The following is a 13234-nucleotide window of genomic DNA, read 5'->3' on the forward strand; positions in this document are numbered from 1 at the left end:
GCAATGCACTGAAAATCCTAGACATGGGAAAGGCAGAATAATTTGACAGGTCAGAAATCATATCTGACGAGCTAAGTATGTATATATGTCCGACTCTAAAGTTCATCAATTCATTAATCTATCATATCATAAGTCTCTTCTCAGCATGATTCCATTTCATGAGACTCCATTCCCTCAAAGTTTACAAGATCGAGACCCAGCTCGATCTCATCGCCCATACAAGTGCCCCCGGTTTGTTGAGCAAGGCGATAATGTGCTCACTCACAGCACGGCCTCCACCATATGTTTGAGTGGGTTTAGCAGTAGTTGCCAGATCTTCGTCAAGACATCACCTCGCACCAGCCCCCGAGAATCTCCTTTTGACTCTCCTGGATTCTGGAGAACAGGCCGTTGCCCAAAGACGTAACCTCGAGCCGTGTCAACGCCTCTTTCTTATTATGGTCCAGAGTTTGATCTGGCTGGTGGAAGTCGTTTGGCCTCTCCCATCGAGATCGGGCGGTCTTTCGTACATATGATTGCAAGATGTCTTTGTCAGAAGTGCCTCAGTGTGCATCCCTGACGGCGGAGCTATGATCGTGGCCCATTGCCCAGGTCAATGCGCCCCAACAAGCGTTCATATCGAAAGCAGTGAATCTTCTTTCAATTCAGAGAAACTGCAGTATCGGTGAATTCCTGATCCCCGCAAACTCCAGATTCTCCATCAGATCTCGCATCGCACATGCGTCACATTGGGTCGTGAAGTACTTTTGGGTGTCAAGCGTGATGTCATCTTCCGTGTTTTGAGTGCATAGTTGACATTGGAGTACTTCAACAGGGAGTTCTTCGACTGTTGAGAAGTAGCTGGAGACTGATCTCGGGGAGTCCGGTTGCTGGGGCTCGAGCTGGCGTGGTTCCAAATAGGTTTTGTCTTCGAAGCGGAGATGATGCAGTACCCTGACTTGCTCAACTGCTATGGCTGGACGGGTGATGAGCTGGGGCTGGGACTTTCTGCGGACTCCTCGCAGATCTTTGAAGAGACTGTTGAGATTGCCTATCAGAGAGGAGGAGAGCCGGGCAGAGAGCGGGCGGTACATGGGTGTGCAGTGTTGGGTTGACATTTTGTATATGAGGGTGGGAGTTCACGAGAGTAATCGATCTCAGAAGGTGGCTCCCAACGCACTTCCCCCAGCTCGTGGACTTATATCTTTTCCTTCATCACGACCATGATCTTACGCCTGCCTCTTTGGAGATCTCATGTCCGTGCGGTAGGGTGATTCTCTCCTCGGTTCCGGCTCTATGGGATGCACAAGTTCCCATTAGCATCCGTATCCAGACACTCGCAGCGCACGTCCACCACGTGGAAATCCCAGAGCTGTGGTTCTGGTAGACCCTTCGGCTGTCGTGATCGAAGCTGGCGGGATCTCGAGAGCAATGTGCCTGATCATATTCTGGTCCCTGCAGAGGAACTATTGCATGCACGGACTTCGGATTGGAGAGATTCTTCTCCGACTTCTAGATGATCATCGAAACATCTCCGGCCAAGCTCACACGGTTCACCTGGAGGTCCCATGCTTATCAGATGAGAGATATTCGTCGTCATTGTCGCAACATAATTCCCTTGGTATTGACATTGGAGGGTCAGCTCGTTGTGAAGGCATTTAATGCTCGACGATATGCAAAGCTTGGCGGAATGGATTTGGTCCCTCAACGCCATAGTTCTTCGTTGAGCGAACAGCGGCTGAATGGCTCTTTGCGATTTGCAATATCGTGATCAGAAAGCTCTTGCTTAAGCGAGACCAGTGATCCAGTCACAAATTCATATCCCATACATCGGTGACTGCGGGCTCTTCATCGATAGTGCATACCCAAGACTCGGGCCTCCAGAGTGCGAGGTTCCCAACTGTTGAAACTTCGCAAATTCGGCTCTGATCTCATTATACCATGATGCCATTTCCAAAGAGTTTTTGAACCGGAGTAGTACCACCATAATAAAAGATATATTCACCAAGCCGAGGACGTGCTCTCTTCAATTCAAATGGTAGTGTATCAACTGTTATGACAACTAGTCCAAAAAATCTGGAATTTGGACTACCACCTGCCGATATAGTCAATATGGCTCGTTGTCAGGCAAGCTCTTCGAACATAATGCATCCGACTTACGAATCCAGCACGAACATTCATCCCTGTAGGCTATTCTGTAGAAGAGGGGGATGAGGAAAGTGCTCGCAATCGTGATGGTCCGTGGACTGTAGCTGCTGGCCGAAACGTTTTTGTAGACTGTCGGGAAGTATGTTCATGGACCTTGTAGCGTGTCCCATGCCGTTTGATCTATCCATTTCTCTTCTTGTTCGAATTGCGTGGAAGCAATGTTAAACCCACCAGGATTAGTCCTAGGTGTTCCGAGAACTTGTGTAATGTCTTGGTAATGCTTGGTTCTCAAGCTAATGAGCTTGACCTTGTCGATTGATGCGTGAGAGTTCGGCGGCTATTTAAAACACCCCAACAAATGATTGTTATGCGCTTTAGAGTCCACTACTTGGTTTGCACATCTTGTAAGGGCATGGCTCTGAGATGTCAATACCAGCACTTGACTGCATCAGTTGATGCTGTACTATGCCGACTTATCCGGTATGGCATCCAGGGGTCGGTTGATTGGTCTTGTTGATTTCGAATTTGTTAGCAGCACACTTGCGAACTGCCTTACGCAAGGATTCTCCACCAATTCGCGGGGGGCCCCAAGTCTGTGTGAGGAGAAAAAGCTATAGCAATCCCAGTCAGATTGGGTTGGTGTTAATGACACAAAGGCTAAGTCCATAGCACGCGAAGCATTAGGCTATGCATCGTGCATACCTTTGATGCGATAGTATTTCAACTATAACATAGGTTACAGATCTCGAGGTCTGGCGCCCATATATTTCTGGCCTTCGAAAATAGCCATTCATCTCTGCAAACATGGATACTAAGGTCACCGGTATCAACCACTTCGAAGATGTCGACAAACATCACGATCGAGCAGGAACATTCGAAGAGAACCATGGAATCATCGTATCTCGAATGGAGGAAGCATTGGCCCAAGAAAACCCGAAAGCACTGCGAAAAAGCTTTATCAAATTATATGCCTGCATATTCGTGGCATATCTCTGCTGTGCAACGAATGGCTTCGATGCCAACACTTTTGGTATCTTGAGATCGCCGTCCAATATACTTACACTGACTTTGCGACTAGGAGGGCTTTCAGCAATGCCAGGCTTCGTAGACTACTTTGGCATCAATAAGAACAACCAAGGCCTAGTAGCAGCATTGTATGTCATCGGCAATGTAGCGGGCTCCTTCGTTGCGGGTCCATGTTCAGACAAATACGGTCGCAGAGCAGGAATGGCCATCGGATCCGTGATCTGTGTGATCGGAGCAGTGGCACAAACTGCTGCCCAGAATTTGTCGGCACTTGAGGCTGGAAGATTCGTCCTGGGCATAGGTGCTGTTATCGTACAGACGGCCGGTCCTAGTTATGTTGTCGAAATCGCGTATCCGAAATATCGAGGTCAGCTCACCGGCGGATATCAAGCCTGCTTCTTCTTGGGAACCATTATTTCGACTTGGTTGGAATACGGTTTGTACTTTTGCAAGACTTCATCTTCGTTTGTTTGGCGGGTTCCTTTAGCTGTACAGGCTACACCTTCATTGGCAATCCTCTGTTGTGTTTGGATGATCCCTGAAAGTCCGAGATGGCAAGTCAATGGTTCCCAAAGGAGATGGTGCCGTTATGACTGACATGCTATAGGCTTCTAGCCCACGATCGGTTGGAAGAAGCTAGCGATATCTTGGTTAAATACCACGGAGACGGCAATCCCGATTCAATCGTAGTCAAAGTTGAGCTTGAGGAGATGATGGAAGTCATCAAAATGGATGGTTCGGACAAGAGGTTCTGGGATTTCAGAGAGCTATTCAACAGCAGATCCGCCAGGTATCGGACATTCTTAGTGACCTGCATTGCTTGGTTTGGAGAACTCGATCTGCCACCCACCAGCTACTACTTCCCTTTGATGGCCAAGACTGCCGGTATAACCAGCGTCCAGACTCAACTTCTGCTGAATGCTCTGCAAACACCTATCATGATGATTGCCGCTCTCTGTGGACTTCGGTTTGTCGAGAAGCTCGGACGCCGGAAGGTGTTAATGGCGTCTTCTGCTGGAATGTCGGCATCAGTGGCAGTCATAACTGCATGTACTGCCAATCAAGCTGGCAAACCAGCTGTCGGCGCAACAGGAGTCGCGTTCTTATACGTCTTCCTAGTTGTCTTTGCCTTCGCTTGGGTAAGTGAACTCATTTCGTAACCAGATTTGGCATTTTTAGCTCACACACGCGTACGAAAAAGACACCCATGCAATCACTGTACCCGTCTGAGGTGCTGGCATTTTCGACTCGTGCCAAAGGATTGGCATATCTCAATTTTATGAACAACGCTGTTAAGGTACTCAACACCTATGTGCCTCCAGTGGCTATCGCCAACAGTGGCTACAAGTTCTACATCTTATACATCATTTGGGATGCCTTTGGAGTTATCGTCATATATTTCTTCTTTGTCGAAACCAGAGGTCGCAGCTTAGAAGAACTGGATGAGTTATTTGCGGCGAAAAATCCCAGAAAGCAGAGTGTGAGGAGACGCCAGGTTGCGAGAGGAACAATCTGAGTTTGAAACAGAAACCAGCTCTCAAAGTCTTTGTTCAATGAAGCTGCTGAGTAGATGATGTGATTGAGGCGCGATTGGAACAGAGACAACAATCGTAGAAGAACTTCGAAGGACCATCGCGGTAAACACAATAAACTAGCCAAGACTGATCTAACCTCAGTCGCACTAGCTGATTTTAAGCTGCAAAGTGGTCAGGTTTAAACATGCAAGACAATGATAAGCCTTGCTCCTAAGCTTCCTGGCGAATGCAACCTTCCTTTCTTGCTTCATCCGTTTTTGCTCCATATTCTGCTGTATTTACCGAGGCATCCGTTAGCATGCATTGATGTCTCGTGATTGATAAGAGCACGGTAAGCTTCATACTCGGCTCTGGTAGTCGGACAAAATACCAGCCAAGCGAGGATGATACAGTTTCTTTGATCAATTTCTGAGGAAGAGCGATGGAGATTTGAGAGAGACCGGTAAACATGCATGCTGTGTGGGGCAAGGTAGGATGCCCTAAATTCGCAGAAGGAATCAGTGATGTGCTTCGTCACAATCGTGAGCATCGTGAAGACTAACCACTGCAGTAGCCTTACCCTGGGACTAGCGTTCAAGACCCTGGACGGAGGATCGCTTGAATGATAAGATGACTTGTGGTAAGTCTGAATAATGAAAGCTCTTCGATCTCTTCATACTGCCGATTTCTTTTGTGTTGCACACGAGCCATCATAACTTCAATATGCGGATCATTTCTTTATCACCGGGGGCTCTCTCATTGCCTCTGTGATTGCCCAGTACTTCCCAGCAGAACCGCAAAATGTCACAGTGGTGAAATCCCAAATCCAAGACGGAGTCTACGTCTCCTATAAAGAGGTATGTGAAGTACGAGCATCGCTAGTTGCCAATGTTGAACATCTTTAGCCGGGACTATGTGAGACAACACCAGGAGTACGATCGTACGCCGGCTATGTCCACCTCCCTCCGGGCGTCGTCGACGACTTGGGTGTCTTTCAAAACTACACTATTAACACTTTCTTTTGGTTCTTCGAGTCAAGAAAAGACCCTGAGAATGCTCCGCTTTCGATCTGGATGAATGGTGGTCCAGGTAGTTCCTCGATGATCGGATTGCTACAAGAAAATGGCAAGTCTTCCAAGCTCGATTGTGCAGAACGCCATTAACATTTGGATATCAGGACCCTGCAACGTTAATTATGACTCTAATACGACTACTCTTAACCCATGGTCTTGGAATAATGAAGTCAACATGTAGGTCTTTCAAACGCAATCCGAGGAATTATGGATATGATCTCCCCTATTCAGTTTATTCTTTTGTTCCAAGTATCCAGGAGCAGTTGATTATTCATGTCGGAGTTAGGAAAGGTCCCGGGCTAACATGACCTGTCAGGTTGTATATTGATCAACCAGATCAAGTTGGTCTCGGCTACGATGTTCTGAGCAACGGCACACAAGATTTATTGGATCCATCGGGCGATGTTATCATTGAGGATTTCTCAGGTGGAGTTCCTGAGCAGAATACCACATTCCTGGTCGGCACCTTCCCAAGTCAACTGATCAATTCGAGCTCCAATGGTACAACGAACGCTGCCCGAGCTCTCTGGCACTTCTCACAAGTCTGGTTCCAGAATTTCCCCGAGTATAAACCTAATGACAATCGTGTCAGCATCTGGACGGAATCCTATGGTGGGAGGTACGGACCTGCTTTTACGGCATTTTTCCAAGAGCAGAATGAAAAGATCGCCAACAAGACCTGGACCGATGCAGGTGAAACGTATCCAATCCACCTTGACACTTTGGGGATAATCAATGGCTGTGTCGATCTGCTTACTCAAGAACCTAGTTATCCTCACATGGCGTACAACAACACATATGGAATCGAAGCGATCAATCGAACCGTCTATGAGGCTTCCCTGGCTTCTTTCGACAAGCCTGGAGGGGTTCGAGAGTTGATCGAGACATGTCGGCGACTTGCGTCGGAAAGCGATCCTGAGAACCAAGGCAACAATGTAACGGTCAATGAAGCATGTGTAGCAGCAAGTGATGCAGCTTCGGCCATGGAAGCACCGTACAGCGAGTACTCTGGTCGCAACTACTACGACATCGCCGCCATTGATCCTGATCCATTCCCTCCAAACTACTATATCGGCTGGCTCAACCAACCACACGTCCAACAAGCCTTGGGTGTGCCCGTGAACTACACGAATCCCGGAGGCAATGCCCCCTACTACGGGTTTCAGCTGACGGGCGACTACGCTCGGGGAGGCTATCTCGAGGATCTATCATCTCTGATCGAAGACGGCATCAAAGTCGCCCTCGTCTACGGCGACCGAGACTATGCGTGCAACTGGATCGGTGGCGAAGCGGTCTCGCTAGCTGTGAAGTACTCTCACTCCCAGGATTTTGCATCTGCCGGGTATGCCAACATCACCACGAACTCGAGCTACGTCGGTGGCCTCGTCCGACAGTTCGGCAACTTCAGCTTCTCGCGTGTCTTCAACGCCGGCCATGAAGTCCCAGCATATCAAGCCGAGACATCGTACGAGCTCTTCATGCGAGCGACATTCAATCGCGATATGGCTGACGGCACGGTCGACACAGCCGGGAACCAGAGCTATAAGACGACGGGTCTCGCGGATACATGGTCCGTCAAGAATGTCGCCCCGGAAAGTGATCCGCCTGTGTGCTACACTTATTACCCCATTGGGACTTGTACAGATGAACAGCTGGAGAGTGTGATCGACGGCAGTGCGGTGATACAGAATTACATTGTTATGGATGATTACTCGTCCAAGCTGTTCCCAGACTTGGCGAACAGGACAAGTGGTGGGACGGCTGAAGCAAACGGGACTGAGAGTGGGAGTGGTGGCGGAGGTGCGAGTGCAAGCCCAACGTCAGCTGCTGGTGGAAACGGAGGAAATCACTTGCGAATACCGAACATGATGAGTTTGGTCTTTGCAAGCATTGCTATGTTGGCCGTTTTGATATGATAATCACAAGCCGACCAGCTAAGACATGACGACCAGCTCAGGCGGTGCCTTCCTTCTCAAACACCGCAGATATGCATATTGATATGTACAACCCACCACTTTTTGGATCTCCTTTGAACCCTTTTCCCTTTCCCACGTATTTTAAAAGACAAAAAGGGGACAAAAGAGGCAGAATCTTCCATAAGACCAAGCCTTCTTCACTAGACCTACTGACCATCCCTCGCGCGCTTCTGCTCCAAAGTCTTGACGGGACTATCCCTGGGATCTCGGTGTTCATCCTCCGTGCCATGCTTCCTACGTTTCTCCTTGATCGCCGCCTGTTCCGAGGCGGACGGCTTGTCGCTGTGCATGATGTAGTATACTGGGACGGAAAACACTAGGGCGCCGGCTACCATGCTGTAAGCACGGTGGTTAGCGAGAGAGAATTGTGGGGAGAGAAGGGGGGGGCGGGGATCTTCCTGGACACGCACAGTGGCCATCTGTTAGTGAATTCTTCGGCTGGCGCTGCGTAGTTGCGTTTCGGTGTCGTGGTGAGGCGCACCCGCGTTGATGTTGAGGCTCGTGGTAGGCGTGGGAGGGCGCGGCGGTAGAGTGTTGATTGCATGTTTTGTTTTTGAGGTATATATGGATTGCTGGCTACTAATTGGTGATATGGTTGGTAGCTGGAGGACGGGTGGGTGTTTACAGAGGGATGATTAAGATTGTTAGTATCTATATCTATCTGAACACCTACCTACCTACGACTACGTAGCATTTCATCATTTCAGGATAAGTTCCGGGTTGACATTGAACTGACGTTGGCGGAATGTTCGCGTCATGGGGAAGATGTAGTTACATCATATGCATCAGATATTGAACATCCGCTTCATTGTGGCTAAGCGACCGGGCTTCATTTCCGAGTGGCTGGAAGTCGTTGGCGGAATGAGTCGATTGGTGGCGGACTGAGCCGTCACCTCCGCGATTCGGCAGGAATATCCTTCAGGTTACTGGTAATATCTACTGGGGATGGATCGTGAGAGAATCTAGGAATATCATCAACATGCCTAGGTAGGAGCCGGACGTTTGAAGCATTTCTTTTAGACCTCTATTGTCATATCTATGAACATTTGTTTATACATGGGCTTACAGTATCATGAATGCGATGTACATATATATACATGAGCCGACTAAACTCCCTAAAACCGCAAACACCATCCTACATACCATATCCTCAGCTAAGTAGATGAATAGCACCGGTTTCTCCCAGAGACTCAGGTTCTTTCAGTTATAATATGGTGAACGTCCACTATCTTCCGAGAGTTGGTACGAACGCGGACTCCCGTTCGATCTTTGGCTGAAGGCATGTCCATATTTGATCGACTGTGGTGAGGGGCCACGGCAATGGACCAGAACAGGTTTGGCTTTCTGAATAGGCTCGTATGTTCTGATCTCGCTCGTTTCACTACCATACTCGAATGGATCATATTCGGTATTGTCATCCTCAGTGGCGAAGTCGAATGTGAAGGTAGAGATGGTGGATATGCTTGCCAGGGTCGGAACCGTAGAGGCTGGCGACGAGCAGAACGGATCTCCTGATGTACAACCAGTACTATCGCGTACGATCCGAGGGGTGATTTGTCGGCCGTGAGTGAATGGGAGCGAGAAGGAGGGGACACTGGGTCTCGACACTGCATTCGGCCGGGGCACAGCGCTTGAGCGTGGTGCTGGTGTTGGAGTAACCTGCACTGATGGAGCAGGACTACTCACAACGGTGGCTGAGCTTGGAGAAGACCAGTCTGACTCTTCACTTTCTTCGGAATCGTACATCAGGCCGGGTGGTGATGATGCCTCTGAGGGAGATTCTGGTTCCTCCACATCTGGAAGAGTTCCTCGGAATCGTGCCCTGGGTACAGAGAGGATGCATTTCGTGGAGCTGACGCTTGTGTTGGGTTTATGCTCGACCTGTCGGTGTCGGAATTGTTCGAATTCTTGAGAGGAACAGCTTCGACACAATGCCACGCCTGGAGGGCATGCACATCGACGACGGACTTGCCGTGGTTGCTGAAACCGAGCCTCCTCTAGTTCACTGGCAAGGAGAAAGTGCTTGGAAGGTTGAACCTGTTCTGCAGGGCGTTTGGCATATTGTTCATCATCGCCATGCCTACTCCACAGGTCCGAATTGTCCAGATAAGGACTCAGCAAAAGAGGCGAACTGAGCAAGTCGTCACGATCTGGAGTATCGATCACTTCAAAGGACGAATCCAACACCTTGTTCAAGTACACTGACAATTTCTTCCGATCAACATTACCATTTGGGCCCATCCACTGGCTAGCCCGATGTGATCGTCTCTTGAACTGAGGCTTGATGTCGGCAATGACCGGAGGTTGCCCCTCTTGCTCGACTGTGATTGCTGGCCATGAGTATTGCAATTCGTTCCCTATAGTTGGTGAGCACACCGGAGTGGGCGGCACGACCACCGTGCGAGCTAAAGCTGTGCGCGTGAGATCAACCTCGTGATAACCTTGAGTGGGTGAACACGGAACCGAATTGTCTGCTGATTGAGGGTCCGGATTGGTCACTCTAAGGGTTGGTCTTGGTTGAGTATGATTGAGCTCTACAGGTCGTCTCTTACGAAGCTTCAGTGGAGCAGGTCGTAGCTGTGCTGGGGTCGCTTGTTGTGTCTGGCTCGATGTTGTGAATTGATGGCTTGGGAGCTTCTCCATCGCAATCTGCTGTTGGTCTCGCAACAACCTCGTTCCTCGCTGCTTGTTCGTCGGCGGCGTTGGCGGCATTGGAAACAAGGAAAAGCCTGGTTGGTGTGATTGGTCCATGATCTACCAAGATAGAACCACGGAACTGTGATTCGATGCTTTGGAATTGCGATTCCACTTTCTCTCTCAATGTTGATCAATGTTATTGTTGATTGTTGTGAGTAGGATGATAACCGCAATCGATAAAGTAGATTGGGAAATCCATTGTTTTTCAATTGTGCTCAATAGTTCATCTTAGCTCGATAGGGGATGGGTGCAGGGGAGTGTCCGTGGAATTCACGAGCATGTCATGGTAAATTGAGCAAGCGTCACAAACATGTATGGGTGGTACTTCGAGTGTCAAAGCTGAACAAGCTGGAGGGGAAGTACCTCGAAGCCCTGGACCAGCATCGCCTCATTGGTACGTACCTGAGCAGCTCCAGACCGATCGTGTCGAGCTCTGTGAAAGCAACAGCTATGTGGGGGGCTTGAAGATGAGCGTATCCAGATAAACGCGCTGCTCTAGGTAATGACAAGACATCACTTCTGGAATAATTTCGAAATACGATCTGTGCACCGACTTTGACGCCGTCTGGCGCTGTCAATAGACTCTGAAGCTGATTTCCGTGACAGCTGCCCGACGCTCAATTGGACATCAACAAGAACGCGTAGTATAAGCCCTGGAGCATTTCTGAACTCGCACGCGTTCGGGACTAGAGATACGACTCAGAAAGGAGAGTTTAGAAGACGAATGAGTCTGAATCGCCGTCGTGTCACTGAAAAGCTTGCAGGCTATGGTTTTTGGGAGGAGAGAAAGACTCGATGATGCCAACGCGGCTGGCAGGCTTGATTGAAGCTGACGTGCGGGGCCCGCATGGCTGATCCGCACTACAGAACGAGGCACCGCACATTTGGCTGATGACAAGGCTATGCACCAAACGACCTCGAACAGCGGTCTCGGATAACAACAGGGTGAAAGTTCGACTGCTTCATAGGTCCTGTATCTCAAATTCAAGTTATCTGCTATTCGCTCTACTCCAATTCGAATCTCAACCTTTGATTTCACTATCGAGTAGGGCCAGCGTCGTCCGCTGGTGCTTGATTAGCCAAACTGTGGGAAATTTATTGACCAGGTCGCGGTGTAAGCGTTCGGTGGGAGAAAGTACAGCGTCCGGAATATTTCCACTGTGATGAACAATCTTGCAACAATGTAGACACCGGCTGAAGAAAAGAGAAACCCCCACCAGATACGGTCTACAATTCGAGAGGACGTTGTGAAAGGGTTCACCGCCATCGTGATCCAAGGCACAGCCACTGTAAGAACAGAGGCAATCCTCCAAAGCAACCTTTCGACTTGTGTCGGGAATGTGAAGTTCCAGGCAATGCAATGTATGCAGCCAAATATTGTCGCACCGAGAACGCTCCCAACCAGAAAGCCACGAAAGTATACCCAAAACTCCACATAATGAAAAGCATTGTTTGGCATCCAGTGACCCTGACGGCCGTAGATATATGGGAAAGGCCCTTCTGCCGCAATCTTGATCATTTCCAATGGTGTTGGATAGCGTGATGCTACAACAGCAAAAGGTTGTTGGACACCTTGTGGTTTGTAAAGGAGCAGAGCGTAAGTTGCCGCTGAGCACGCTGCATATGCGACCGTCACTATTTCAAGCTGGGATGATCCTAAGTCTTGGGACTTGCGAACGATCAACTCGATTATCAGCCACAAGACCTGTAGTACGGACAAGAACTTGATCAGTGCATCGCTTTTGTCTCGATCTCCGAGGTCATCTTCTCTTATGTTTGGGAGGCACTTGATCACTCCCTGTTCGCGGGCGAGTCGCAATTGATTGGCATCTAGAATCCAAATGTTACCTTGCAATACTGCAAGGTTCTCAAACCATTCCCGATAAAGATGGTTGAGTTTTAAATCTGCGGCGGTAGCGCTTTGCAAAGCCTCTACAACGAGCCTTTCGTTGACGGGATCTGCTCTCCAATCTACTAAGCCTGACGACCACGGCGCTAAAGCCTGCCTCACAGAGAATTCTTGTAGATCCTTCTTTGCGGCTCGCATTGCCAATGAGATAAAAGGCGCATGTTCTGCGCTTCCGACTTCCTTGGGATCCTGGTCCACGTGCAGGGTCGTTCGTGGCGGAAAGTGAATCTCAATTCCTCCCATGTCAGCAAAGAAGGAATGTGTGTAGGTCCATTGGACTGTGCCTTCAGCCAATTCAGTAAAAGAGGATTCGTTCATTTTTCGAACATTGCCCTTGGCGGATAGCCAGTCAGCACATGCTTTACCAGAAATGATCTCTGGCGCAAGAACTGTAATGACCATCCACTTGGCCTTTATACAAGTCTGATAGAGGTATCTTCGAGCTCTTTCGGAAACCGTTGTCGAGCTGATTTGTCGTGGCACGTTGAGATGCTGAATTTGCCACGTACATAACAACAAGATTCCAAGGCAGCTCCAGACAATATCTAGGGTACTCCGGATGTCGACGCCTGAAACATAGCCATAGCTATCATGTGGAAGAGTACAATTTGGCTTGAAGGATTTCATGGTTTTGCACTGCGTGATAAATCGAGATCAAGCTGTGCAACGCACCGAGAAATGTCGACATGGAGAGACTAGTTAAAGTTGACGGACATTGAAGATTCGGGTTTTCAGCTGGCTATCATCGTATTTCTGATCGAGTCGCAGATTGAATATCACATGACGGCTCGTATTTGCTGGGGCAGGTATTTCAGTCTAGCGAATGAATCAACACAAGCTGCAGGCAAATGACTGTGGTTTTCGCATGTATTCGCGAGTCCTGAATACATCAGTTTGGAGTACGGATCATGA

At 48.9% G+C, this 13234-nt stretch overlaps 4 protein-coding genes across 4 annotated transcripts; 1 reads left to right on the forward strand and 3 right to left on the reverse strand.

Moving 5' to 3' along the window:
• Nucleotides 1-2931: 2931 nt before the first annotated feature.
• On the forward strand, nt 2932-7656 carry LTR84_004597 (uncharacterized protein; the record flags this gene model as incomplete). The annotated part of the gene is made up of 8 exons (XM_064848172.1): nt 2932-3157; nt 3206-3707; nt 3761-4292; nt 4355-4633; nt 5447-5524; nt 5573-5792; nt 5845-5917; nt 6057-7656. 8 exons carry the CDS (start codon nt 2932-2934, stop codon nt 7654-7656), a joined length of 3510 nt encoding a protein of 1169 aa, XP_064710796.1.
• A 206-nt stretch (nt 7657-7862) lies between these two features.
• Nucleotides 7863-8260, reverse strand: LTR84_004598 (uncharacterized protein; the record flags this gene model as incomplete). The annotated part of the gene is made up of 2 exons (XM_064848173.1): nt 7863-8052; nt 8127-8260. The coding sequence occupies 2 exons, from the start codon at nt 8258-8260 to the stop codon at nt 7863-7865; spliced, it is 324 nt and encodes a 107-aa protein (XP_064710797.1).
• A 656-nt stretch (nt 8261-8916) lies between these two features.
• On the reverse strand, nt 8917-10428 carry LTR84_004599 (uncharacterized protein; the record flags this gene model as incomplete). Its single annotated transcript, XM_064848174.1, has 1 exon — nt 8917-10428. The coding sequence occupies one exon, from the start codon at nt 10426-10428 to the stop codon at nt 8917-8919; it is 1512 nt and encodes a 503-aa protein (XP_064710798.1).
• Nucleotides 10429-11488: 1060 nt separating this feature from the next.
• On the reverse strand, nt 11489-12949 carry LTR84_004600 (uncharacterized protein; the record flags this gene model as incomplete). Its single annotated transcript, XM_064848175.1, has 1 exon — nt 11489-12949. One exon carries the CDS (start codon nt 12947-12949, stop codon nt 11489-11491), a length of 1461 nt encoding a protein of 486 aa, XP_064710799.1.
• Nucleotides 12950-13234: the final 285 nt, after the last annotated feature.

The sequence above is a fragment of the Exophiala bonariae genome (genome assembly GCF_035927105.1).
Source record: "Exophiala bonariae strain CCFEE 5792 chromosome Unknown scaffold_2, whole genome shotgun sequence".
In the NCBI taxonomy this organism is placed as follows: Eukaryota; Fungi; Ascomycota; class Eurotiomycetes; order Chaetothyriales; family Herpotrichiellaceae; genus Exophiala; species Exophiala bonariae.